The sequence below is a fragment of the Notolepis coatsorum genome (genome assembly GCF_963971535.1).
Source record: "Notolepis coatsorum genome assembly, chromosome: 12".
NCBI lineage: Eukaryota > Metazoa > Chordata > Actinopteri > Aulopiformes > Paralepididae > Notolepis > Notolepis coatsorum.
The window spans coordinates 65159186-65186095 of record NC_140176.1 but is presented as its reverse complement, the minus strand read 5'-3'; the positions used below and the strand labels follow the sequence as shown (position 1 = coordinate 65186095).

The following is a 26910-nucleotide window of genomic DNA, read 5'->3' as shown; positions in this document are numbered from 1 at the left end:
TCTTCAAGCCCACCCTCCTCCTCCCTTCCTTTTTCCGTGGAGTAGGGGGGGGGTTGGGCACAACCTATAAATGTTAAGTACCCTCATGGGGGTACGCACTACGGAGGGAGGGAAAGTAGAGAGGGACTGGAAGAGAGAAGAGCAACAGGAAAAGGAGTCACATGTCTCTATACCGACCGGAGGAAGTGGAAAAACAAGTCCTCTAATAATAAATTCTTCAGGAAACGCTGACACCCTGCGAAGGTCCGTGGGGTTGAGGTAGGTAGACTTTAGCCGAGCGGAGACACCGACGAGGACGACGGGACAGGAGGGAGAGGACAGAATGAAGGACTCTGGGCAGTCCATTGAACTTGGGATCCCTCGGGAGAAAAGGGGGAACAAAGGGCAATTCAGGCTTTGGTTAAAGAACGAGCTCGTTCGAGTAGGACTCGCTGAGACCCTCTGCACGTATGTGATGATGGTAAGAGACAGTGATACAACATAACAGTACATGTAGTTTAATCGCCTGTACATTGTATATTACTACTGTATATTACTATGTTTTATACCCAGTTTAATCACCTATACATTGTATATTACTATTGCACTTTACTGTTAGTTTTGCACTCTGGTTGGATGCCAAACCTCTTCTCTTTGTACTGTACTTGTGGTGTATAATGAAAATGTATCTAATATTACTGTTTGGTATTATACCTTAAAATGTTATGCAGCAAATAATAATAATTTATATAATAATTGAACCCTTGCACTGGAAAGCCATGTAAAATTATTGGACAGCTCATGCGTTTGCAGTTGTGAAATCAATCCAAATCACTTGGGAGTGTGAATGTGGTCACATGAAGGTTCTCAACCTCTACTCTACTGTCTTTAACTCAGTGAATCAACACAACACTCCATCTTTAGATAATACAGTTTGAAAACATTCTTCCTCCGAAGACGGACTCATTATGTCTCTTTGTCTCGAGGTACTGAGGAAGTGTTACGTGTTTGACTGTTAACACACTGAAATGTGTGGAATGATAATCTTTAAACACCATGTGCTATTGATTACGTGGGTCATGCTCTTGACCAAATGACCCCCCCCATGTGGAGGTCAGTGGATAACGATTGGTGCACAGCAGGGCGTCGCCACGACGACCATTCAATGGTCCCCGGCCACATGTCACCCACCTGTTACAACAAACACTATTCTTAGAAGGTGGCGCGTGTGGGCGGTTAGGTGGCGTAGCGGAGATTGCATTCGTCACCAACCACGGAGACGCTAGGATTCGCCTGTTCGAATCCAGCTCACAGCTCCGGGGTTGTCACCAGCTTGGCTAGCCGTTCACACTAATACAATTGGCAGTATTAGAGGGTGGGAGAAGCTGGCGGGGTGGGTCCGGGTCGTTGTAAACAGCGACTCCTACAGTTCGGTCGGGGCGCCTGCTAAGCGCGGATGGGACCTGAGTGGGATAGTGTGATCCTTCCACACGCTACGCCCTCTCAGAGAATATCCGCGCTGCCAGGTGAAAAGAAGCGGTGATTGGCTGGACGTGTGTCGGAGGAAGCACGTGGTAGCCTCCACTCTCCCAGACCGACTGGGGGGTAAGTGCGCAGCGACCAGGAAGGGGGTTGGGAATTGGCATACGACTAACATTGGGATGGGAGAAAATCGGAGGAAAATGGAGGAGGAAAAAGATCAATAAAAAAAAAAAAAAAAAAAAAGTGGCGCGTGACCATGGCATGCAGGTGACCACTAGGGGGCGATTCATCCAATTGTATTTTCAATTACGATTTAAATGGCTGCATTTATATAGCAGCTTTCATCCAACGCGCTTTACAATTTTGTTCCCTCACAACTTACCCATTCACTCACACATTCACACACCGACGGCGGAGGCGACCATGCAAGGTGGTGACCTGCTCATCGGGAGCAATTAGGGGGTTAAGTGTCTTGCTCAAGGACACTTCGACACACTGCCCGGGAGGAACGGGAATGAAACAGGGAAACTTCCAGTTTACCAGACGACTGCTCTACCTCCTGAGCCACTCTCGCCCGTGATAAGAGAATGGACCTTTAGCCTGGTCGTGTCTGTGAGCAGGGACAAGCCTTTGAGTCATTGTTTGTTTTTCAGTTTAATTATATTTATTAGGTTCAAGGAAATCCTCTGGGGGCAGCGGTGGCCTAAAGGTTAGAGAAGCGGGTTTGTGACCGGATGGTCGCTGGTTCGATCCCCCGGACCGGCAGGAAAAATCGGGCTGGGGAAGTGAATTAATAACTCTCTTCCATACCCTTAACACCAACCGCTGAAGTGCCCTTGAGCAAGGCACTTAATCCCCAACTGCTCCAGTGGAGTTGCTCAGTGGCCAACAGGTGTCAGACTGTGGTTGTACTGGGCAGCTCCCAGGTGTGAATGGAACTGTGTGAATGTGAAGCAGGGCGTAGCTGAAAAAGAGCATCCGTGCTCAGAGAACAATGGGTAAAAAAAATAGGTTTTTGAATTATTTCTTTATTTTTTAAAGTTCAATAAATGCATGATGCATGAGGAGTCATCGTGTTAAATAATTGTGTTCTCAATATTGACCAACATAATGATGTTTTTTTCCATAATGAAGCAGCCCTAGCGAGCACACACACACACACACACACACACACACACACACACACACACACACACACACACACACACCAGGGCTCGGTACTTGGTCCGATTTTATTTTCACTATATTTGCTAGGACACATTATTAACGCTTTTAAAGGCATCTCCTACCACCTTTATGTGGATGATATCCAGCTGTATTGCTCTTTTAACCCTGATTGCCCTGATGATTTTAATTCAAATTTTATTGTTTTAAATGAGTATCTGTCGGCCATTAAGGCCTGGTTAGCTAGCAACTTCCTCCAGCTAAATGAGGCCAAAACCGAGGTGCTCATCGTGGCCTCTGATGGCGTTGCATCTAGGGTGGCTGGTTGCCTTGGGCCCCTAGAAACTAATGTGAGCCCCAACCTCAGGAACCTTGGGGTAAACTTTGATCAGGCCATGCACCTCGACACTCATATCAAGTCGGTGACCCGCACCTGTTTTTTCCATCTCAGGAATATTGCTAAGCTCAGGTCGATTGTTTCCCATTCTGACCTAGAGTTGATCATCCATGCCTTCGTTTCTTCTCGTCTAGACTACTGCAATTCGGTTCTCACCTGCCTCAATAAATCATCCATAGACCGCCTCCAGTTCATCCAAAATACTGCTGCAAGACTGCTAGATCAAGCAGAAGGTGTCACATCACTCCAATCCTAGCCTCCTTGCACTGGCTTCCTATACATCTCAGAATTAATTTCAAGGTCCTGGTGCTCACTTTTAGAGCTTTGCATGACCAGGCACCAGAATATTTAACGACCTGCTGGAACCATATGTGCCCAGCAGGACCCTGAGGACAGCTGATCAGGATCTGTTGGTCATTCCGCACACCAGGTTGATCACCAAAGGTGACGGAGCCTTTCAATCTGTAGCGCCTAGACTCTGGAATGCCCTTCCTCGTGGCCTAAGAGATGTAGCGTCTGTTGACATCTTTAAAAATCAGCTAAAAACATTACTGTTTAAACAGGCCTTTGGGTAATGTTTGAGCTTCTCCTCCAGGTACAAAATATGTCTTTTGTTTTGTTTTGTTTCTCTGTGATGCATTGTGTTTTGTTCTGTCTCTTATCTCTTGAATGGTTCTTGCTTTTTATTTTAAATTTATTTAATTTCTGCTGTATGTAAAGCACTTTGTGAGTTGTCTCTGTGAAAAGTGCTATATAAATAAACTGTACTTACTTACACACACACACACACACACACACACACACACACACACACACACACACACACACACACACACACACACACACACACACACACACACACACACACACACACACACACACACACACACACACACACACCTGCAGGATAGCAGACAAGCATGGAATGTAAGCAAACAGGCTCCTTTTTTGGAACTGTATAGGTGTATATATAGGTGTAACTTTTCCTCGTGGCTTACTGACCTAGAAACTGCATAGCAGCTTAAAGTGCTTCAGCAACCAGGCTAGTTGCTCAACCTAAATACACACTTTCCTCAAGAGGAATCCCGTTTTTCTAGTGCGATGTCGATGTGAATGGACTCACGATCCCCTTGGGGGAATTCGGGCGTCATAGCAGCATGGGGGAGGGGCGAGGGGAGGTACAGGTGTGGGCAGGGTAATAGTAGAAAGACATAAAGCAATAAAATGTTATATGAATATAAAGATATGAGAAAAGATAAACTGTGTAAACAATATAATTAACTTTGAATATAAAAATATAACTGCAGATGAGGGTCTGTATGCCCTATCGGTTATATTATACGTTACAATAAATATAGGCAATAGATCATTTGAATCTGAATGTATACTATGAGTAAGAGTAAAAGTAAACAGTATACACAATGTACCCTAACTGGCATGATATACGTCATACGTTGTAGTTCATGCAGGTGTTGGTGGTTAAGAGTCAGACACACTTAGACATTCCTAGTAGTTCTCGAGTAGCTGGCATGATATACTTCATAATGAGAGAGAGAGAGAGAGAGAGAGAGAGAGAGAGAGAGAGAGAGAGAGAGAGAGAGAGAGAGAGAGAGAGAGAGAGAGAGAGAGAGACTCAAAACAGACATCATGAGAGAATTTTAATCTGAATATACTATGAGTAAGAGTGAAAGTAGCTTGCATGATATACATCATAATGAGAGAGAGAGAGAGAGAGAGAGAGAGAGAGAGAGAGAGAGAGAGAGAGAGAGAGAGAGAGAGAGAATTTGAATCTGAATATACTATTAGTAAGAGTGAAAGTAGCTTGCATGATATAGGTCATAATGACATAGCGAGAGAGAGGGAGAGAGAGAGAGAGGGAGAGAGAATTTGTATCTGAATATAATGCTATGAGTAAGAGTAAAGGTTTGATTGATTGATTGAAAACTTTATTAACAGATTGCAGAATGGGTACAGTACAGTACAGCTCAATACATACAATTGTTAAGGGGATGCAGACCAGAGAAAGACTTTCGTCTTGTTTACATCAGGGTCCCCCATTTTCAATTCATTGTAACATATATGACATACAGATAGACAGTACTGCTACATCTATACATTTATGACATACCAGATTTGCAAATACAGTACTGTTTGTGATACGAAAAGAGTCCAGAGAAAAAGTATATACATTTGACGTAGAAACTGTACATTGGAGGAGGTTGGGTAGGTGGGGGGGGGGGGTGGGTGGGGGGGGGGGAGGTTGGGTAGGAGTGGGGTTAGGACATTTACAGGGGCCAGTTTAGAATTGCAGTCTCCCGTAGGTGTTTTTTGAGAGTGTTTATGAAAGTGGGTAGTGATTCACATTCCTTTACAGCTTTGGGTAGGGCGTTCCACATTGATGTGGCATAATTGCAAAAGGTAAACAGTATACACAAGGTGCAGTATACACGAGGTCGAGGTACCCTAACTGGCATGATGTACGTCATATGTTGCAGTCACACACACTTAGTGGTCAGACGCTCCTAATAGTTCTCGAGTTCTGCAGCCGTTAGTTCTCCAGCTGCTTCTTTCTAAAAGCTCTGTGTACGTATTATTGTTTCACACTAGCACAGCCGACAAGGGGTCACATGACCCCTAGGCATTTTCAATAAATGTATCCTCGTCACTCACTCGGTCGAGCTCCAGCTCTGTCACTCAATGACTTTTCCTAAAAGTACCCGTTTTATCTGGCACGGTTTCTGAAATTTCAAAATGACTTCAGGAAAATGTAATTAGAACGTTATTCCACATATGGGCCTTTGGAACAGACGAAAGTCACAGCACTTTGCGAGCGTCTAGTGCAGGGGTGGGCAACCCGTGGCTCACAAGCCGCATGTGGCTCTTTGCCGGTCAATGTGTGGCTCTTCCATCCAAAAAAAATAAATTATAATATATATATTTTTTTTTAACTATTTTTTTTACGTCACTCAAACCTACATTTCATTGTGGTAAACCTCATATTTTTATATTCAGAGGTAATTATATAGTTTACAGTTTATTTTTCTCATATTTCTCATATAAGCTGTCGGGTTCGCAGGAATTAGTGGCATTTTCTCCATGGCTGTGCTAGTGTTAAATGATCACTCTACGTAATTTTTTTTTATCTATAGCACCTTTAAGGTTATGGGATATAGGTTTGTTTATTATAGGTGAAATGATGCCGCTTTGCAGCTTGTCCATCAAGCCTCTAGCCAGGTCACAGTTGTCCGTCCCTTCAGGCCATGGGGTCTAGACACAACACATAAAGGCTGTCCAATCAGGAACGTGCAAAAACACTAAGGATCGTCAAATTCCACATGGGCAAACAAGACAGGCAAAGGGCCGGACACCGAGTGTCTAATTAGGGAAAGGCATTCATACAAACTAGCCAATCAGGGACAGGTAAACATACGCGCTGAGGGACAGAAAAAATAACAGCATTCCGGAAGTTATTGGTTTTGTGTGAAGAACAGGTGTTTCAGTCAACAGGGTTCCAGGAAAAAAAGGTCATTAGGTTTAGAAGGCTGGGAATTTAAAATGCATTCAAGTGACAATCTGTGTGTCTGACTCTTAACCACCAAACCCTGCTCAGACTCTTACTCATAGTATACATTCAGAATACAATTCTTTATTGACATATTTATTGTAAGATATAAATCAGACCCTCATCTGCACCTTTGTTTACACTGTGTATTTGTTCTCATATCTTTATGTTCAGATCGAACTTCCCCAAGGGGATCAATGAAGGAATGAATATCTTATCTTATCGCTTTCCCCACCAAAAAAAAATAGATTCATGAATTGATGATTTAAACATTTTTGGTGAGTCCAAAATGAATTTCCCCCACGTGGAATGCACCCGATTGGATAAAAGACACGCTATAGTGTGACATCTAGTGGCTGAATGTTATCTATAGTGACCTTTAACGTGACCAGGCACGGCCGTCAAAATCATCCGGGGAGACGGGATCCCGACACCAACACGTCTTACCTACAGTGAGCTGTCCCGTCTGTGTGTTTGCTTGTCTCCAGGGGTGTAAAGTACTTGAGTAATTGTACTTTGTTACAATACTTAAGTACTGTTTTTGGGGATTTGTACTTTACTCAAGTATTATTATGTTTGTATACTTGTACTTTTACTCAATTACATTTCAGAGAAAAAAAACATACTTTTTACTCCTTACATTTAAAATGCAGACCTACAAAGTACAAATCTCGCAGGTCCAACTATTTTAATTAGTATATTTGTTTCTCTGGCCTAACGCTACCATTATTAATCCTGCGGCCGCGCTTTATTTAAAAACAGCCAATCAAATCCCCATCAATGGAAAATTAACCCGCCCATACCCATGCTGATTGGTCCTTGTGCAAGACTAGAAAGCGGGGATCTTTGATAAAACACCTGCTATCAGAAGAATAGACAGTCAGAAAAAAAGTTTTTACTTTAACTTTTTAGTACTTAAGTACATTTAAAAGTAGAAACTTTTTTACTTTTACTCAAGTGTGTTTTTAGCCAGACACTCTGGGCTAGATCCACAAAGAATGAATTGCACGGTGCTAATTGCACCCTTACTTACAATTCATTATGAATTGAAAATGGGGGACCCTGATGTAAACAAGACGAAAGTCTTTCTCTGGTCTGCATTGTACCCATTCTGCAATCTGTTCATAAAATGTTCAATCAATCAATTACCTGCGCAATTATTATTATTTAATAATAATGAATAATTAATCATTATAATTATTAATTATTATTATTTATACATATATAATATTATAATATTGCTATTATTTTGCAATTAGCACCGTGCAATCCATTCTTTGTAGATCTAGCCCTCTGACTTTTACTTGAGTACGATTTTGAGACGGTAGGCTACCCATACTTTCACTTAAGTATAATTTCTGGGTACTTTTTACACCCCTGCTCGTCTCTGACCCGTGGTCTCTGCTGTGTCCAGGTGTTCGGCCTTGGCTCTGTGGCCCAGGTGGTGACGGGACGCGGGGCGTTTGGACAGTACATCAGCATCAACCTGGGCTTCGGGCTGGGCGTGGCCATGGGAGTCCACATCGGAGGGAGGGTGTCAGGTGAGAGAACAGCCTCCGTTCTGACCAATCAGCTAAGGCCATGACTCTCTTTGTGTGTGTGCGTGTGTGTGTGTGTGTGTGTGTGTGTGTGTGTGTGTGTGTGTGTGTGTGTGTGTGTGTGTGTGTGTGTGTGTGTGTGTGTGTGTGTGTGTGTGTGTGTGTGTGTGTGTGTGTGTGTGTGTACTGCTCCGAGAATGGAGGGGTGTTGGGAGGGAGGAGGTTTCATGAATGAAAAGACAGAGGGAGGGAGGAGAGGAGGGTGGAGGCTGAGCGCTATAGGTCAGAGGTGTGGGATTAGAAGGGGTGGGGGGGTGTACTAGTATGGGTGTGGACTTTGGCTCAGACGTGGGTCATGGGAGTTCACTTTGATCCCAGAATTCGGTGGGGTTGTGGTTTGGGGGGCGGTCCTTAAGACTCTGTGACTGAAGTGATCGTATAAAAAAGGAGAGGTAATAATAATAGAACATAGAACAAAGTAATACTGATAATAACAGTAGTAGTAGTAAACAGTAGTGAGTGGCAGGATTCAATCATTGATTGATTGAATTGATCAGACAATAGTAATAGTGATGATGGTATACATGGTCTATCATCAATAAGTTTAGTATTAAGAGTCAGATAGTCCTAACAGTGTTTATTATAAGAGTCAGATAGTCCTAACAGTGTTTATTATTAAGAGTCAGATAGTCCTAACAGTGTTTATTATTAAGAGTCAGATAGTCCTAACAGTGTTTATTATTAAGAGTCAGATAGTCCTAACAGTGTTTATTATTAAGTCAGATAGTCCTAACAGTGTCTATTATTAAGAGTCATAGTCCTAACAGTGTTTATTATTAAGAGTCAGATAGTCCTAACAGTGTTTATTATTACAGTAAGAGTCAGATAGTCCTAACAGTGTTTATTATTAAGTCAGATAGTCCTAACAGTGTCTATTATTAAGAGTCATAGTCCTAACAGTGTTTATTATTAAGAGTCAGATAGTCCTAACAGTGTTTATTATTTGTGAAGGGCCAGATTAAACCGAATATATATATTTATTTATATATATATATTTAATTGTATTTGTATATTCTCTAATATTCCCTGATATCCCTTGTATATTCCTTGTACAATATGCATTGAATATCCATTCTAGCCTACTGAACATCCCATAATAGTCTCCATTCTACTATTGGTCGAGACCTTGGTGCCAGGCTGCCATACCCCTCAGACCCAGTTCAAACGTACCGCTCCACATGTACGAACAAGTCCTAGTTCCACGTAGGAATCTGGCTACCGCACCACTAATGGGACTATTTGTTCATAGTGCGTATATATACTGCGCTACTAAAGTAGGACTTTCTTTTCAGTCCAGTTTCTTACCCTCCAATAGAGTCACAGACGTAAAGCCTCCCCGCGACGCCACGTGTGGGAGTAAGGCCAAGTTCGCCTACCATCGGTATTGAGACATCGTGTATATTAATATTTGAATAGTCATATTTGGCACTATATCGTCGAGTTGGACGTAGTCTATTAAGCTAATAATAGTCTGTTAATATATAGTGCTTCGTGCGGTGAGAATACTACCGTAGTCAGTACCCCATCGTTTCGGGCAGAGAACTGGCTGCTTACCCAGGGTGGTTGACCCCATGTGAAGCTGCACCCGAGGAGCCCCAGAGCCGACGAGCGAGTGGACCTGTATACCGGATTATTCTACCGACGACAGCCCGCCTTCCCAGGCACGGATTATGCTTTGTATACTTTGATTATTCCATGGATAAAGACCCCCGACACTGCCGTGTGTTGGAACCCCCCCCCCCTGGAGAGGACGCAAGGTGAGGAGACGCTCTGCAAGACGAGGTCGCTTCACGTCTCTCCCCCGTGGACCGGAGAGAGCCGGCCCACAAAGAGTCCACCTGCTTTCATCTGTGGTCCAAGGATCGCCGGCGCATTGAACGGCACTACAGTGGGTTCACCTGGGATACCCTTGGCCGGACGAGGCAGCCGGATTCTACCCCCCCCCCCCTCCTACTCCTGTCGGCTTACAAGCGACCGGATTAACCCCCTCTAGTGTATCTAGTATATAATCATTAAAGTATCATTGCTGTTATTCCTTAACTATTCCAGGTCGTATATTTGCCACCTGCGCCTTCAGAGATTGGACATTTTCTATTGATATACCGACGAATACTCTTTGCCATAAAAGTGCATACTATTTCAATTCATAAATGTAATTAAGTGATTAAGTGCTTGTTCTACACACCATCGCTGTGTAGAAATAAAGACCTGTTTCGACTTCGTACATTTGTGTTAAGAACGGAAAGAAAGACATTCGCTCTAAAGATGACATTTACACCATTCACCTCCTCGAGACAGGGACCAAGAGAGTCCCGGTCAACGGCGTGTTGAGATACGCCACGCCACTCCTGCGGCGAGAAGGAATGCCTACTTTCCACGCCAAGACAGACGCCACAGAACGGTACCTGCTGAACACGGAGCGGCGCTTAGCCAAGAACCCCGCCCAAGGGAGTGTATACCGCGCTGAGATTGAGAAGCTCATCACAGCGGGACACGTCACAAAGATGGACATTAAAGAGGCTGACCAGACCACTGAATCGTGGTACGTGCCCCACCACAAGGTCCATCACAACGGTAAAGACCGCATAGTATTTAACTGCAGCTACCAGATCGGATCCCAAAATCTGAATAAAGAGTTACTGCCCGGTCCCACACTCGGCCCCTCCCTACTCGGCGTTCTACTCCGCTTCCGCCAGGAAAAGGTGGCCATCAGCGGGGACATTAAAGGAATGTTCCTGCAGGTGAGATTAGTAGAGGCGGACAAGCCCCTGTTACGGTTCCTATGGAGAGAGAAGCCAGGAGATGAGCACCCAGCCATCTACCAATGGGAAGTCCTCCCCTTCGGAACGACGTGCAGCCCCTGCTGTGCGACATTTGCACTACAGAAACATGTAGCAGAGGACCCAGCAGCGGACGAAGAGGTCCGACACAGCGTAAAGAACAGCTTCTACGTAGACAACTGTCTACAAAGCCTTTCAACCCAGGAAGAAGCCGAGGCTCTCCTGATTAAACTCCGCGCCTCATTGATCAAAGGCGGCTTTGATCTCAGGCAGTGGGCCAGCAGCGATCCGCAAGTACTGCGCAGCCTCTCCTCCGAGGACAAGGCAGCCAGCAGCGAGACCTGGATGGCTACAATCCCGGGAGAAGCCCAGGAGATGACCCTGGGATTGGTGTGGCGATTCAAAACAGATTCGCTTCACTACAGACACAAGCCCCTGACTACGGAGCAGGGAAGGCCGGCGGCGGCGCCGACCACCAGACGGAGTGTGTACACAACACTCGCCCGACAATATGACCCGCTAGGATGTATTCTACCGTACACCACCAGGGCAAAAATGATTGTACGAGCATTGTGGGACAAGGACCAGGGCTGGGACGACCCCATTCCTGCACACCTTGCCTCCATCTGGAGAGAGTGGGAGATGGAGCTCCACTCACTCCCAGGCGTTAATATGCGCCGAAGCTACTTCCCACCCACGGTGAGGCCAGAGACATGTAAAATGGACTTACACGTCTTCAGTGACGCCTCAGAGGTCGCATACGGATCAGTAGCCTACTTGCGGGCCCAAGACCAGGGGGGAGAGATCTACACAGCATTTGTCCTCACCCGCTCGAGAATAGCCCCACGCAAGCAACAATCTATCCCACGTCTAGAGCTCTGCGCAGCCCTAGCCGGAGCGCACCTAGCCACGCTCATCCAACGTGAGCTCACCATACCGGTGTCTAGAACAATCCTGTGGTCAGATTCCACGACGGTACTCGCCTGGATCAAATCGGACTCATGCAAGTACAAAGTCTTCGTGGGAGTCAGAGTCACCGAGATTCAAGACTTAACCGAAGAGTTAACCGGAGAAACAGAGTGGCGCTACGTTGATACAAAACAGAACCCAGCTGACGTCATCACCCGGGGGATGCCCCTGGATGACCTCACCCGTCGCAATGTCTACAGTGACGGCCCCGCATTCCTAAGACTCCCGGAAGGACAGTGGCCCATGCCTATCCCGAGGGAAGCAAGTCCAGAGGAGCTGGAAAATAAGAAGTCTGTGTTCTGTGGATTGAGCACCGTAGCCTCCACCGACCCTAACATAGACGATTGCACGTCCATAGAGAGTGCACAACAAAGAACATTCCTGCGGTACCACCCGGAGTGCAAGTCCCCCGCTGATATGTCAGCAGCTAACTACGAGGAAGCAGAATTGCTTCTACTGCAGCGAGCCCAGAGAGACTCGTTCCCCGATGAATTGGCCTGTCTACAGGGAGGAAAGCCCGTCCCATCCGACAGCAGATTAATTCACCTGGCCCCCGAGAGCGACGCTCATACCCTCATCAGAGTGGGTGGTCGCCTACGCAGAACCCCCAACACACTCCTGATGGGGCGGCTAGATCCTGCATTACCCCAGACAATGTACCGGCCTGAAGAAGCGAACGGCCGACGAATGTGGAGGTACAGCCAAGTATTAGCCGACAAGTTTTGGAACAGTTTCCTACTGCACTACCTACCGTCTCTACAGACCCGCCAGAAGTGGGTAAAGGAGAGAGACAATTTGACAGAAGAAACAGTCGTCATGATTATTGATCAATCACTGCCCAGAGCTATGTGGCCGGCCGGCCGCGTAAGCAAAGTGATCACCGGTGCCGACGGCAAGGTCCGAGCAGCTGAAGTGCTCGTCCAGGGTCGCACTTACACCCGTCCCGTGGCGAGGCTCATAGAACTGCCTCGACTCCCAGACACAATCGATGATGACCATGACCCTACAACCCTATGACTTTGTGAAGTTGACTGACCCCTACAGCAAACCCTTATGTGTAAATAGACAACGCGATTAATCTGTCTCTGTTTAACTGATTAGGTCTGGGACCTATTCAGGGGGTGGCTGTTGTGAAGGGCCAGATTAAACCGAATATATATATTATTTATATATATATATTTAATTGTATTTGTATATTCTCTAATATTCCCTGATATCCCTTGTATATTCCTTGTACAATATGCATTGAATATCCATTCTAGCCTACTGAACATCCCATAATAGTCTCCATTCTACTATTGGTCGAGACCTTGGTGCCAGGCTGCCATACCACTCAGACCCAGTTCAAACGTACCGCTCCACATGTACGAACAAGTCCTAGTTCCGCGTAGGAATCTGGCTACCGCACCACTAATGGGACTATTTGTTCATAGTGCGTATATATACTGCGCTACTAAAGTAGGACTTTCTTTTCAGTCCAGTTTCTTACCCTCCAATAGAGTCACAGACGTAAAGCCTCCCCGCGACGCCACGTGTGGGAGTAAGGCCAAGTTCGCCTACCATCGGTATTGAGACATCGTGTATATTAATATTTGAATAGTCATATTTGGCACTATATCGTCGAGTTGGACGTAGTCTATTAAGCTAATAATAGTCTGTTAATATATAGTGCTTCGTGCGGTGAGAATACTACCGTAGTCAGTACCCCATCGTTTCGGGCAGAGAACTGGCTGCTTACCCAGGGTGGTTGACCCCATGTGAAGCTGCACCCGAGGAGCCCCAGAGCCGACGAGCGAGTGGACCTGTATACCGGATTATTCTACCGACGACAGCCCGCCTTCCCAGGCACGGATTATGCTTTGTATACTTTGATTATTCCATGGATAAAGACCCCCGACACTGCCGTGTGTTGGAACCCCCCCCCCTGGAGAGGACGCAAGGTGAGGAGACGCTCTGCAAGACGAGGTCGCTTCACGTCTCTCCCCGTGGACCGGAGAGAGCCGGCCCACAAAGAGTCCACCTGCTTTCATCTGTGGTCCAAGGATCGCCGGCGCATTGAACGGCACTACAGTGGGTTCACCTGGGATACCCTTGGCCGGACGAGGCAGCCGGATTCTACCCCCCCCCCCCCTCCTACTCCTGTCGGCTTACAAGCGACCGGATTAACCCCCTCTAGTGTATCTAGTATATAATCATTAAAGTATCATTGCTGTTATTCCTTAACTATTCCAGGTCGTATATTTGCCACCTGCGCCTTCAGAGATTGGACATTTTCTATTGATATACCGACGAATACTCTTTGCCATAAAAGTGCATACTATTTCAATTCATAAATGTAATTAAGTGATTAAGTGCTTGTTCTACACACCATCGCTGTGTAGAAATAAAGACCTGTTTCGACTTCGTACATTTGTGTTGGATCCGTTTCATCTACGTGAGAGTGTTTATGATAATATATTTATGCCGTGTACTGGGTGGCCGAATATTAAGTACAAAGGTAGTGGTAGTAAGTATCATATCTAGTAATACAGTCAGGGAATTGTACCCCTCAGTTACAGTAAGAGTCAGATAGTCCTAATAGTGTCTCTCTCTCTCTCCATGTCACATGTATGTCTCTCTCTCTGTCACATGTCTCTCTCTCTCTCTCTCTCTTTCTCTCTCTCTGTCTCTCTCTCTCTCTCTCTCTCTCTCTCTCCCTCTCTCTCTCTCTCTCTCTCTCTCTCTCTCTCTCTCTCTCTCTCTCTCTCTCTCTCTCTCTCTCTCTCTCTCTCTCTATGTCACATGTATGTTTCTCTCTCTCTCTCCATGTCACATGTATGTCTCTCTCTCTGTCACATGTATGTTTCTCTCTCTCTCCATGTCACATGTATATCTCTCTCCATATCACATGTATCTCTCTCTCCATGTCACATGTATGTCTCTCTCTCTCTCTCTCTCTCTCTCTCTCTCTCCATGTCACATGTATATCTCTCTCTCTCCATATCACATGTATCTGTCTCTCTCTCCATGTCACATGTATGTCTCTCTCTCTCCATGTCACATGCAGGGGCGTAGCTGTAGATTGTGGGCCCCATGAAAGAATGTATCTGTAGGCCCCCAGTGAATGCGAGCACGCGTAAGCATTTAATTTATTGATGAAAACGCATAATATGGTTTTTACCTATACATTCGGATCAGCAGTTCAGCACCTGCACTGTTGGTGGCTGAGCCTAGTAAAGGATGTCGCATTGCGTTCATCTTCAATTAATGGACCAATGCAATAGTCTACCAAAGCGCCCCCCCCTCTCTCTATATACACACACACACACACACACACACACACACACACACACACACACACACACACACACACACACACACACACACACACACACACACACACACACACACACACACACACACACACACACACACACACTTCAGAAACAAACATAGTATCAATGAGAGCATCAATAAATACACCTGAGTGATGTCTACTAAATGTCTCTCTCTCTCTCCATGTCACATGTATGTCTCTCTCTCCCTCTCTCCATGTCACATGTATGTCTCTCTCTCTCTCTCTCTCTCTCTCTCTCTCTCTCTCTCTCTCTCTCTCTCTCTCTCTCTCTCTCTCTCTCTCTCTCTCTCTCTCCACCAGGGGCCCACATGAACGCAGCGGTGTCGTTGACCATGTGTGTGTTCGGCCGCCTGGCTTGGAAGATGCTGCCGCTCTACGTTTTCAGCCAAATGCTCGGGTCGTTCCTGGCAGCGGGGACGATTTACACCATTTACTATGGTGAGACACTGTTTACTATAGTGAGGAGTAGGGATGGGCATTTAATAAAAAATATCGATTGATAGCATCTCTAATTTTTCTTTTTTTTTTACTTTATTTTGTTCATTCACGTATATGTTTAATGAACCCAACAAACAGTTATAATCTTACACATACATGTGAAACAAATATGTAAAAAAATATATTATAATAATAATTTTCATATTTTTTTCATACAAATTATTAATAATTTAAGATCGAGTTTTTTCATAGCCGTGAGCAACCAATCTTTTTTTTAAATTCTTTTTTAACATTTTACAATTTTTCTTTTTTCTTTCTTCTTTTTAATTTTTTCCGTTGAACCCGCAAGCGGTAGGAACCGTCCGCCCAAACACCGGCTGTTAGGCCAGCCGGCGGGGGCCCTACCAAGGCGGGTCACGTTTTCCATTCGGTCGTTTACTATTGAACAGTTGAGACACTGTTTACTATGGTGAGACAGTGTTTACTACAGTATGGTGAGGAGACACTGTTGATTTGTAGTCGTACGTCTACCAGAATAACCGATGTGGTGGGTTCCTTCCACGTCAGACGCCATACTGGACTACAGCGGAGGGAACCTGACGGTGGTCGGCCCCAGAGCCACGGCCGGCATCTTCGCCACCTACCCTGCCCCCTACCTGTCCATGCACTCTGGCTTCATCGACCAGGTAACCTGCCCCCTACCTGTCCAGGTACCCTGCCCCCTACCTGTCCAGGTACCCTGCCCCCTACCTGTCCATGCACTCCGGTTTCATCGACCAAGTTTCAAGTTTCAAGTTTCTTTAATAGTTGTCATACAGAAGTACAGAATACTTTTGTACAAAATGCTTCTTACTGTTGCGCCCCAGAGACTGTGCAAGACAAGATAAGTATGAAATAAAAACATAGTAAAATTAGAAGTAAAAAAAAGAGGTCACAGTGTTCAGTTTAGACATATGTACAATGTTCGATGCAGAATAGACGTAGTTACCATACAATATACAATACTGTGCAGTGTACTAATATACAATACTATATAGTGCAAGGCAGAAATGGAGAAATGGGACGAGGTGCAATTTAGGTACAATTCACAGTAGGTGTACGAGTTGTAGTGCAAATCCTTTATCAATAAATATAAAGTGTAAGTGTGTTTGTGTGATCTAAAGTGTGGAGAGTGGGTGCTGCAGTGTGTTGTTTGTTTGAGTGAGTGTGTGCGTGTGGGTGTGTGTGCTGTGTGCATTTGATGGTTGTTGCATAGTGATTATTGTTCGTTTAGCGATTATTGTTCGTTTAGCAGCCTGATGGCCTGGGGATAGAAGCTTCTTCTGAGTCTTTCTGTGCTCGCCTTAAGACTCCGGTATCGCTTGCCTTACCGCAGCAGTTCAAAGAGGCAGTTGTTCGGGTGGCTCGAGTCCTTAATAATTCTCTTAGCCTTCCCCTTGCACCGCTTGATGTAAATGTTCTGGAGGGTGGTAACCAGGTAACCTGCCCCCTACCTGTCCAGGTAACCTGCCCCCTACCTGTCCAGGTACCCTGCCCCCTACCTGTCCAAGTAACCTGCCCCCTACCTGTCCAGGTAACCTGCCCCCTACCTGTCCAGGTAACCTGCCCCCTACCTGTCCAGGTAACCTGCCCCCTACCTGTCCAGGTAACCTGCCCCCTACCTGTCCAGGTAACCTGCCCCCTACCTGTCCAGGTAACCTGCCCCTTACCTGTCCAGGTAACCTGCCCCCTACCTGTCCAGGTAACCTGCCCCCTACCTGTCCAGGTAACCTGCCCCCCACCTGTCCAGGTAACCTGCCCCCCACCTGTCCAGGTAACCTGCCCCCCACCTGTCCAGGTAACCTGCCCCCTACCTGTCCAGGTAACCTGCCCCCCACCTGTCCATGCACTCCGGTTTCATCGACCAGGTAACCTGCCCCCTACCTGTCCAGGTAACCTGCCCCCCACCTGTCCAGGTAACCTGCCCCCCACCTGTCCAGGTAACCTGCCCCCTACCTGTCCAGGTAACCTGCCCCCTACCTGTCCAGGTAACCTGCTCCCTACCTGTCCAGGTAACCTGCCCCCCACCTGTCCAGGTAACCTGCCCCCCACCTGTCCAGGTAACCTGCCCCCCACCTGTCCAGGTAACCTGCCCCCTACCTGTCCAGGGCTGAGCCCAAACGTTCGAACCTTCGTTTGTTACGTTGGCATTCGAATTCTAAATCAACATTCGAATTAGAATATTTTTTATTAAATAAATAAACTTTTCTTTTATGTGCTATTCATTCTGTTTAAACCAATGGGTGTTTTCTTCACAGTTGCAGATAAAGATTAGGCTACACTAATATTATAGTATTAAAGAGTTGATTTAATCAAAAAAAGACTCATTTACATTTAATCAGATTAATCACTTTATTCAAATTGAGGATTTAGTTTGAGGATATTTATATATAAAAAAAATATTAATAAAATATTTCTTTTAATTAAAAACGAAGGTTCGAACGTCCGTTCAAAAAGCCCTGACGAAGTTCGAAGCCCAAAAACAGGCTTCGGGGACAGCCCTCCATCTATCGACCAGTTAACCTGTTTTATGTTAGGACTACAGGTGGAAATTAGCCTTGTGGTATTCCCGGCATATTTACGTCCCTATCATGCTGTGATGTTAACACTTTCAATGCCAACGAGGCTATATGTCGTTTGTTTATGTCGACCGTTTATTGCCAACGACGCGATATAGCGTATTTTTTTTATTAGCGATTTGAATTCATATCATCAATCTAGTATCACGTCAGTGCTGCAAACTCTCTCTGAGCTCCATTGGGAAAATACCGCCCCCTATCGTCTCCCAGATGGTAATGCACCCTTTTGGAATGGACTCAATGAAAATTGATGAGAAAAGAAAAATCCGGAATCCACATTTTACTTCTCAGGCAAGTAATCCGAGCCCATCGGACTCATTGTGGACTATCAGAACAGTGTGGAATACATATTTCCAGTACGCAGCGTTGGATAAAAAAACCCAATCGATATTTGGAATGGCGATCAGCCAAGCCAATGGCGATCAGCCAAGCTCAGGGACCTGGGCTTGGGCTATGACCTCTGCCAGTGGGTCTTGGACTTCCTGACTGGCAGACCCCAGGTGGTGAGAGCAGGCAACTGCACCTCCTCATCCATCACCCTCAACATAGGGGCCCCCCAGGGCTGTGTTCTGAGTCCCCTCCTCTACTCCCTGTACACACACGACTGTGTGGCTCAGCGGAGTAGCAATACAATCGTCAAATTTGCTGACGACACAGTGGTGGTGGGCCTGATCTCTGCCAACGACGAGAGGGCCTACCTGGAAGAGGTCAAGGTCCTGGCGGGATGGTGCCAGGAAAACAGCCTCTCCCTGAACGTCAGCAAAACAAAGGAGATGATTGTGGACTTCAGGAGGTCGGGGGTCAAGGACTACAGCCCCCTCAGCATCGACGGGGCACCGGTTGAGAGAGTCAACAGCTTCAAGTACCTCGGAGCCTACATATCCGAGGACTTGACATGGACCACACACATTAACAGTGTGGTGAAGAAGGCACGACAACGCCTCTACTTCCTCAGGCGCCTAAGGAAGTTCCAAGTCAGCCAGAAGATCCTTAAGAACTTCTACTCATGTACAATAGAGAGCATCTTGACCGGCAACATCACCTCCTGGTTTGGGAATAGCACTGCACAAGACCGAAGCAGACTACAAAGAGTGACACGTTCAGCCGAACGCACAATTGGAGGGGGGCTCCCCACCCTCCAGAACATTTACTACAAGCGTTGCAAGGGCAAGGCTAAGAGAATCATTAAAGACTCCAGTCACCCGAACAACTGCCTCTTTGAACTGCTGCGGTCAGGCAAGCGATACCGGAGTCTCAAGGCGAGCACAGAAAGACTCAGAAGTAGCTTCTATCCCCAGGCCATCAGGCTGCTAAACGAACAATGAATGAACACTACACAACAACAACCACCAAACGCACATAGCACACACATCCACACGCACACACTCACTTTAAACAAACACACTGTAGCACCCACTCCACACACTTTATAGCACACACCCACTTTAAACAAACACACTGTAGCACCCACTCCCCACACTTTATATTTATGGATGAAGGATTGCACTACAACTCGTACACCTTACTGTAAATTGTACCTAAAATTGTACCTCATCCCATTTCTGCTTTGCACTAGATAGTACTGTACATTAGTACACTGCATAGTATTGTGTATTGTATATTATATGGTAACTCAGAACATTGTACATATGTCTATACCGAACACTGTGACCTCATTTCTTCTTCTAAATTCATGCTATATTATGTTATTATGTTATTTGATACTATCTTGTCTAGCACAGTCTCTGGAGCGTAACAGTAAGAAGCATTTTGTATGAAAGTATTCTGTACTTCTGTATGACAACTATTAAAGAACTTGAACTAAAGAACTTGAACTTGGAATAATCTTTTTGGGGAACATCTGATCTGAGATAAGGAATCTATTTTACCAGTCTTGGGATAATCAGAGCTGTTTTCACAGAGATATCAGCGTTTGCCCTATGTGTGTGTGTGTGTGTGTGTGTGTGTGTGTGTGTGTGTGTGTTGTGTGTGTGTGTGTGTGTGTGTGTGTGTGTGTGTGTGTGTGTGTGTGTGTGTGAGTGAATGAATGAATGAATGAATGAATGAATGAATGAATGAATGAATGAATGAAAACTTTATTAACAGATTGCAGAATGGGTACAATACAGTACAGCTCAATACACACAATTGTTAAGGGGATGCAGACCAGAGAAAGACGTTTGTCTTGTTTACATCAGGGTCCCCCATTTTCAATTCATAGTGACATTTATGACATGCACAACATATATGACATGTGTGTGTCTCCGTGTGTGTGTCTCTGTGTGTATGCCTGGTGTGTGTGTGCCTGGTGTGTGTGTGTGTGTCTCTGTGTGTCTCCCTGGTGTGTGTGTATCTGTGTGTGTGCCTGGTGTGTGTGTGTGTGTCTCTGTGTCTCTGTGTGTATGCCTGGTGTGTGTGTGTGTGTGTGTCTCTGTGTGTCTGTGTGTGTGTAGGTGTTTGGCACGGCCCTGCTCCTGCTGTGTCTCATGGCCCTGTCGGACCAGAGGAACCTGCCCGCGGCGGTGGGCAGTGAGCCGGTGGCAGTGGGCCTCCTGGTGCTGCTGATCGGCATCTCTCTGGGCAGCAACAGCGGCTACGCCATCAACCCCAGCAGGGACCTGCCGCCCAGGGTCTTCACCGCCATGGCAGGCTGGGGGCCCGACGTGTTCAGGTAGGAGGGGGGGAGGAGGAGGAGGGGTGTGTGGAGGATGAGAACATTAACTCATTGAGCGCCTAGATGTCGCTGTTTACCTTGTGGTAAGAAGGCCATCGCTTTAAATAATAGGGGTGGGTGCGGTGTTTGCAGGGCTAAAAACTAAAAACTAAAAACTGATCATTTTTTCATACATACATTTCCGTTTTATACCGTGGTGAATATGAGTATAGTTTTAGAGTGATCCTGTCGAATACCAATAAACTCCAGCAAATAACGCTTCAATGCATTTCCTTAGAAATCGTGCCATTTGTCGCTTGATTTATGAATCGTTCTGAAATAAACGCTAGATTATTGGTATTGTTTCATCATGCACGCACGGAAGCGGGGGAGGAAAAGACGCCCGTCCGTGCTTCGGCTGCAGCCAACGGCAGGCACACACACACGTTGTGTTCGCTGCGGAAAAAAACATTGGATCAACCCAAGATTGGTAACATATAGAGTCCTTATCCTCATATCTGATGTACTGCAAAAAGAATAATCCAATCCAATAATCCAAAGCCATTCCAAATATTGATTGCGGTCGTATTTTCCAACGTTTATCAACCAAAACACATGAATCCATGGTGTCCAGTGTCCCCAAACTGTGTGTTGTAACCGCTCCCCATGCCCAAGAAGGAAAACCCGGACCGTACTTCTTAGATCGATGCACAGCCCAAACCAGATCGGATTCCGACCGCAAGGCGTTAGGCGGCGGTATTGGCCGTTTGCAATCTCAGAGCCATTCCCAATGATAACATCAGGCTGGATGGATGGATTATGAATGGATATAGCGAATAAAAGAAATAACGATTAAAACCAGACTTTTCTCGTGATTGGCGCTCAAGCGATGGCGAGTTAACCCGACTTATCTCCGGTCTGGCGTCCAATGTGTTAAAAAGCAATGTTCCATTTCTCACATTTCAAAGTCAGGGGGGGTTAGGGTTATGGTTATACTTAGGGTTATGGTTATACATCCTTACTGTACCCTCACCTGTAGTTGTAATGGACAGAAATAAACAGTGAAGCGACAGTGAAAAATACTGTAAGTGGTATTTTGTTGTCTACATGTTAAACAAGTGGTCTACATGTTAAAATAAGTGGTCTACATGTTAAAAAAGTGGTCTACATGTTAAAATAAGTGGTCTACATGTTAAACAAGTGGTCTACATGTTAAACAAGTGGTCTACATGTTAAACAAGTGGTCTACATGTTAAAATAAGTGATCTACAATCTACATGTTAAAACAAGTGGTATATGTGTTAAAATAAGTAATCTACATGTTCAAATAAGTGATCTACATGTTAGAATAAGTGGTCTACATGTTTAAACAAGTGGTATATGTGTTAAAATAAGTAATCTACATGTTCAAATAAGTGTCTACATGTTAGAATAAGTGGTCTACATGTTTAAACAAGTGGTATATGTGTTAAAATAAGTAATCTACATGTTCAAATAAGTGATCTACATGTTAGAATAAGTGGTCTACGTGTTAAATCAAGTAGTCTACATTAGTCTACACATAATAATAATAACTTTATTTGTATAGCACTTTTCATACAGAGGTTGCAGTTCAAAGTGCACATGTTAAAATAAGTGGTCTACATGTTAAACAAGTGGTCTACATGTTAAAATAAGTGGTCTACATGTTAGAACAAGTGTCACTGTCTACATGTTAAATCAAGTGGTCTACATGTTAAAATAAGTGGTCTACATGTTAGAACAAGTGTCACTGTCTACATGTTAGAACAAGTGTCACTGTCTACATGTTAGAACAAGTGTCACTGTCTACATGTTAAAATGAGTGGTCTACATGTTAAAATAAGTGGTCTACATGTTAGAACAAGTGTCACTGTCTACATGTTAAAATAAGTGGTCTACATGTTAAAATAAATGGTCTACATGTTAGAACAAGTGTCACTGTCTACATGTTAAAATAAGTGGTCTACATGTTAAAATAATAGAGTGTCTGGTCAGTAACATGGGTCACCCAGTCCCTCCACTCTGCAGTAAACACAAAATACATTTCCTGGTAGCCTGAATGCCGTCTACAACAGAACTGTGTTTCCGCGTGTCTGATTGGCCAGGTCATTTCTGGTCATGTGACATGTACGCCCAATCGTGGGACCGCAAGTTTCTACACTGGTTAAGCTTAGGCGCTCGTTCGAAGTTGGTTAAGGTTAGAGTTTGTCTTAGAGCATGGCGATAGAACGCCTGCCCTGATTCCAACGGTTAAGCTTAGGCACTCTTTCGAAGTTGGTTAAGGTTAGAGTTTGTCTTAGAGCATGGCGATAGAACGCCAGGTAGTTTGCAGGCTGTTAGACCCGGAAATAGGCGCAGAACTTGCTGTCCCACGATTGGCGCAGATGTCACATGACCTGGCCAATCAGAGCGCAAAACTCGAACGCGGAAACGCAGTTCCATCGTAGAAGGCATACACGCTTCCTGCCATCCCTTCCAACTTTATCCAATCAGGAGAGAGAACTCCACACTGCAAAACATTTCTGACAAAAATAAGAAATAAAAACGAATTTTAAGCAAATGTGCTTGCAACAAGTAAAATCAACCAGTGCAGGAAGTACACATTAGGCTTGGCAAGATTTCTTGAAACAAGTTAAAATAGCTAGGGTTTTCTCTCCTGATTAGATAAAGTGGGAAGGGATACCAGAAAATGCATTTTGTGTTTACTGCAGAGTGGAGTGACTGAGAGATGCATGTTACTGACCAGACACTCTATATCAGTGATGGCTGTTTACTGCAGAGTGGAGGGACTGGGAGACCCATGTTACTAACCAGACACTCTATATCAGTGATGGCTGTTTACTGCAGAGTGGAGGGACTGGGAGACCATGATGTTACTGACCAGACACTCTATATCAGTGATGGCTGTTTACTGCAGAGTGGAGGGACTGGGAGACCCATGTTACTAACCAGACACTCTATATCAGTGATGGCTGTTTACTGCAGAGTGGAGGGACTGGGAGACCCATGTTACTGACCAGTGACCAGACACTCTATATCAGTGATGGCTGTTTACTGCAGAGTGGAGGGACTGGAAGACCCATGTTACTGACCAGACACTCTATATCAGTGATGGCTGTTTACTGCAGAGTGGAGGGACTGGGAGACCCATGTTACTGACCACACACTCTATATCAGTGATGGCTGTTTACTGCAGAGTGGAGGGACTGGGAGACCATAATGTTACTGACCAGACACTCTATATCAGTGATGGCTGTTTACTGCAGAGTGGAGGGACTGGAAGACCCATGTTACTGACCACACACTCTATATCAGTGATGGCTGTTTACTGCAGAGTGGAGGGACTGGGAGACCCATGTTACTGACCACACACTCTATATCAGTGATGGCTGTTTACTGCAGAGTGGAGGGACTGGAAGACCCATGTTACTGACCACACACTCTATATCAGTGATGGCTGTTTACTGCAGAGTGGAGGGACTGGGAGACCCATGTTACTGACCACACACTCTATATCAGTGATGGCTGTTTACTGCAGAGTGGAGGGACTGGGAGACCCATGTTACTGACCACACACTCTATATCAGTGATGGCTGTTTACTGCAGAGTGGAGGGACTGGGAGACCCATGTTACTGACCACACACTCTATATCAGTGATGGCTGTTTACTGCAGAGTGGAGGGACTGGGAGACCCATGTTACTGACCAGACACTCTATATCAGTGATGACTGTTTACTGCAGAGTGGAGGGACTGGGAGACCCATGTTACTGACCAGACACTCTATACCAGTGATTGCTGTCAGAATGTAGAGCTACACAGATAATTTAGACCAAGCCAAGTGAATTGCTTCATCCGACCACTTCGAAACGCATTCAGCACACTTGAGGCATATCTTGTGCCACTTCGTGTCAGGGACCCGATCGACATCAATACTGGAAATCAGACAATTGGAATATTCTTTTTGGGATACCTCCTAGTAAAGGTAAGGACTATATGACATCAATTCCACCTTGGTCCTACAATGATTTCATATCGATCCGGCCGATCAATGCATGTAGTATTCAAAACGAATGCCGTTACTGACGATCAAAGCATAAAGAAACGCCCCCCCCCCCCCCTTTCATGCATTCATGATGAAACATAATACCTATTATATACCTTTGAATTGGAAATAGTAGCGTGTCCAGGCGAGCAACGCGAACACTTTTAGCAAAATGCACGTATTGGTCCATAACACAGTTACCAGGAATTAGCCAGGATCACTCTGAAACTATACAATATTCACCACGGTATAACACGCGAACGTATACATGAAATATATATTTTTTTTTCACATGTTGAACGATGGATAGTTAATGTCAAATTAGCCATATTATTGTCTCCATAGCTATAATATAGAATATAGATATATCCCTGCAAACACCGCAACGCACAGTGAAAATCCCTATACTTTACAGCGGTGGTACACTGAGTACAAAGATGGCTAAAGCGGCTGGCGCTCAAAGTGTTAAGGACATTCCTTTCGGAGACTTTCTACGACACTCAAAATGACCCGTCCTTCTCTCTCCTCCTCTCTCTCTGCAGGGCTGGGAACGGCTGGTGGTGGGTGCCTCTGGTAGCGCCCTGCCTGGGAGGAGTGATAGGAGCGGCCGTCTACAAGGCCTTCGTGGAAATGCACCACCCTGACCAAAGGAGGGCGCTAGAGGGAGAGACAGAGGAGGAGGAGGAGAACGCCCCCCTGGAGAAACAGAAGAGCATCTGTGCTGATGTGTGTGTGTGAGACATCTGTGAGTGTGTGTGTGTGTGTGTGTGTGTGTGTGTGTGTGTGTGTGTGTGTGTGTGTGTGTGTGTGTGTGTGTGTGTGTGTGTGTGTGTGTGTGTGTGTGTGTGTGTGTGTGTGTGTGTGTGTGTGTGTGTGTGTGTGTGTGTGTGTGTGCGCGCGTGTGCGCGTGTGTGTGCGAGCGCGGGTCTTGTCTATCTATGCGAGTACTGTATATATGAGCACAGCTGAAACATTCCACGAGGGATAACAGATCAACATGAGATGGAAAGATATGGAAAAACAGGAGAATAGTCAAATAACATTCTATATTAGATGAGATATTCCTTTATTGATCCCCTTGGGGAAATCCGGGCATTCCGTGTAGTTCTGGAGTTCTGTAGCCGTTAGTTCTCCAGCCGCTGGCAGCTAAGTCAGCATCGAGTCAGCGTCACTACTAGGCTACGTTCAGACTAGGGATGGGTACCGAATCCGGTACTTTTAAGGGTATCGACCGAATCACGTTGGTACTACAGAGTACCGATTCACGTGAGATCCACCGGTGCCACATTTCGGTACTGTAAAAAGTAAAAAAAAAATCTTCTTTTTTCTATTTAAATTTTTGTATCGATGACATCAACGTTTAGTTTACCGCAAAACAAAACCTATGAAGTGTGCCGTACGTTCACACGCACAATACACACTTACCTAGGATTTGACTTGAAACACTTCAACAACAAAGCAGTTGGGGCAATGGCAAGCCGAAAACTGTCGCAAGTGTGGTTACACTTTACACCAATGTGAACGGTACCCAATCCTAGTTCAGACTGCAGGAAAAAGTGGTCCAAATCAGATTTTCTTGCTCATATGTGACTCAGATCTGTTTCATGACAGTGTGAACAACACAAATCACATGGAATCTGATCTTTTCTGATTTGGACCACTTTCATAATATATGGTCCTGATTCAGATACAGGTCTGATCTTTTTGCAATGCGACCTCAAGTCTGAACAGTCATGCGACTTTCACGTCTAGAAGATGGACATTCGCCACCATTTTACATCCATCTTCTTTATTGTCCATTTGGACGTGCGTGTGTCCAGTTCAGGAGCAGCGACCGGTTCACACTGGAATCTGATATTGGCCAGAGC

The 26910-nt window shown here is 45.3% G+C and overlaps 1 protein-coding gene across 1 annotated transcript; it reads left to right on the top strand.

The window, feature by feature from the left end:
- Positions 1-267: 267 nt before the first annotated feature.
- On the top strand, positions 268-26864 carry aqp7 (aquaporin 7). Its single transcript, XM_084326088.1, has 6 exons — positions 268-460; positions 7999-8125; positions 15569-15706; positions 16274-16392; positions 20778-20995; positions 25585-26864. Exons 1-6 carry the CDS (start codon positions 323-325, stop codon positions 25778-25780), a joined length of 936 nt encoding a protein of 311 aa, XP_084182214.1. The 5' UTR covers positions 268-322; the 3' UTR covers positions 25781-26864.
- Positions 26865-26910: the final 46 nt, after the last annotated feature.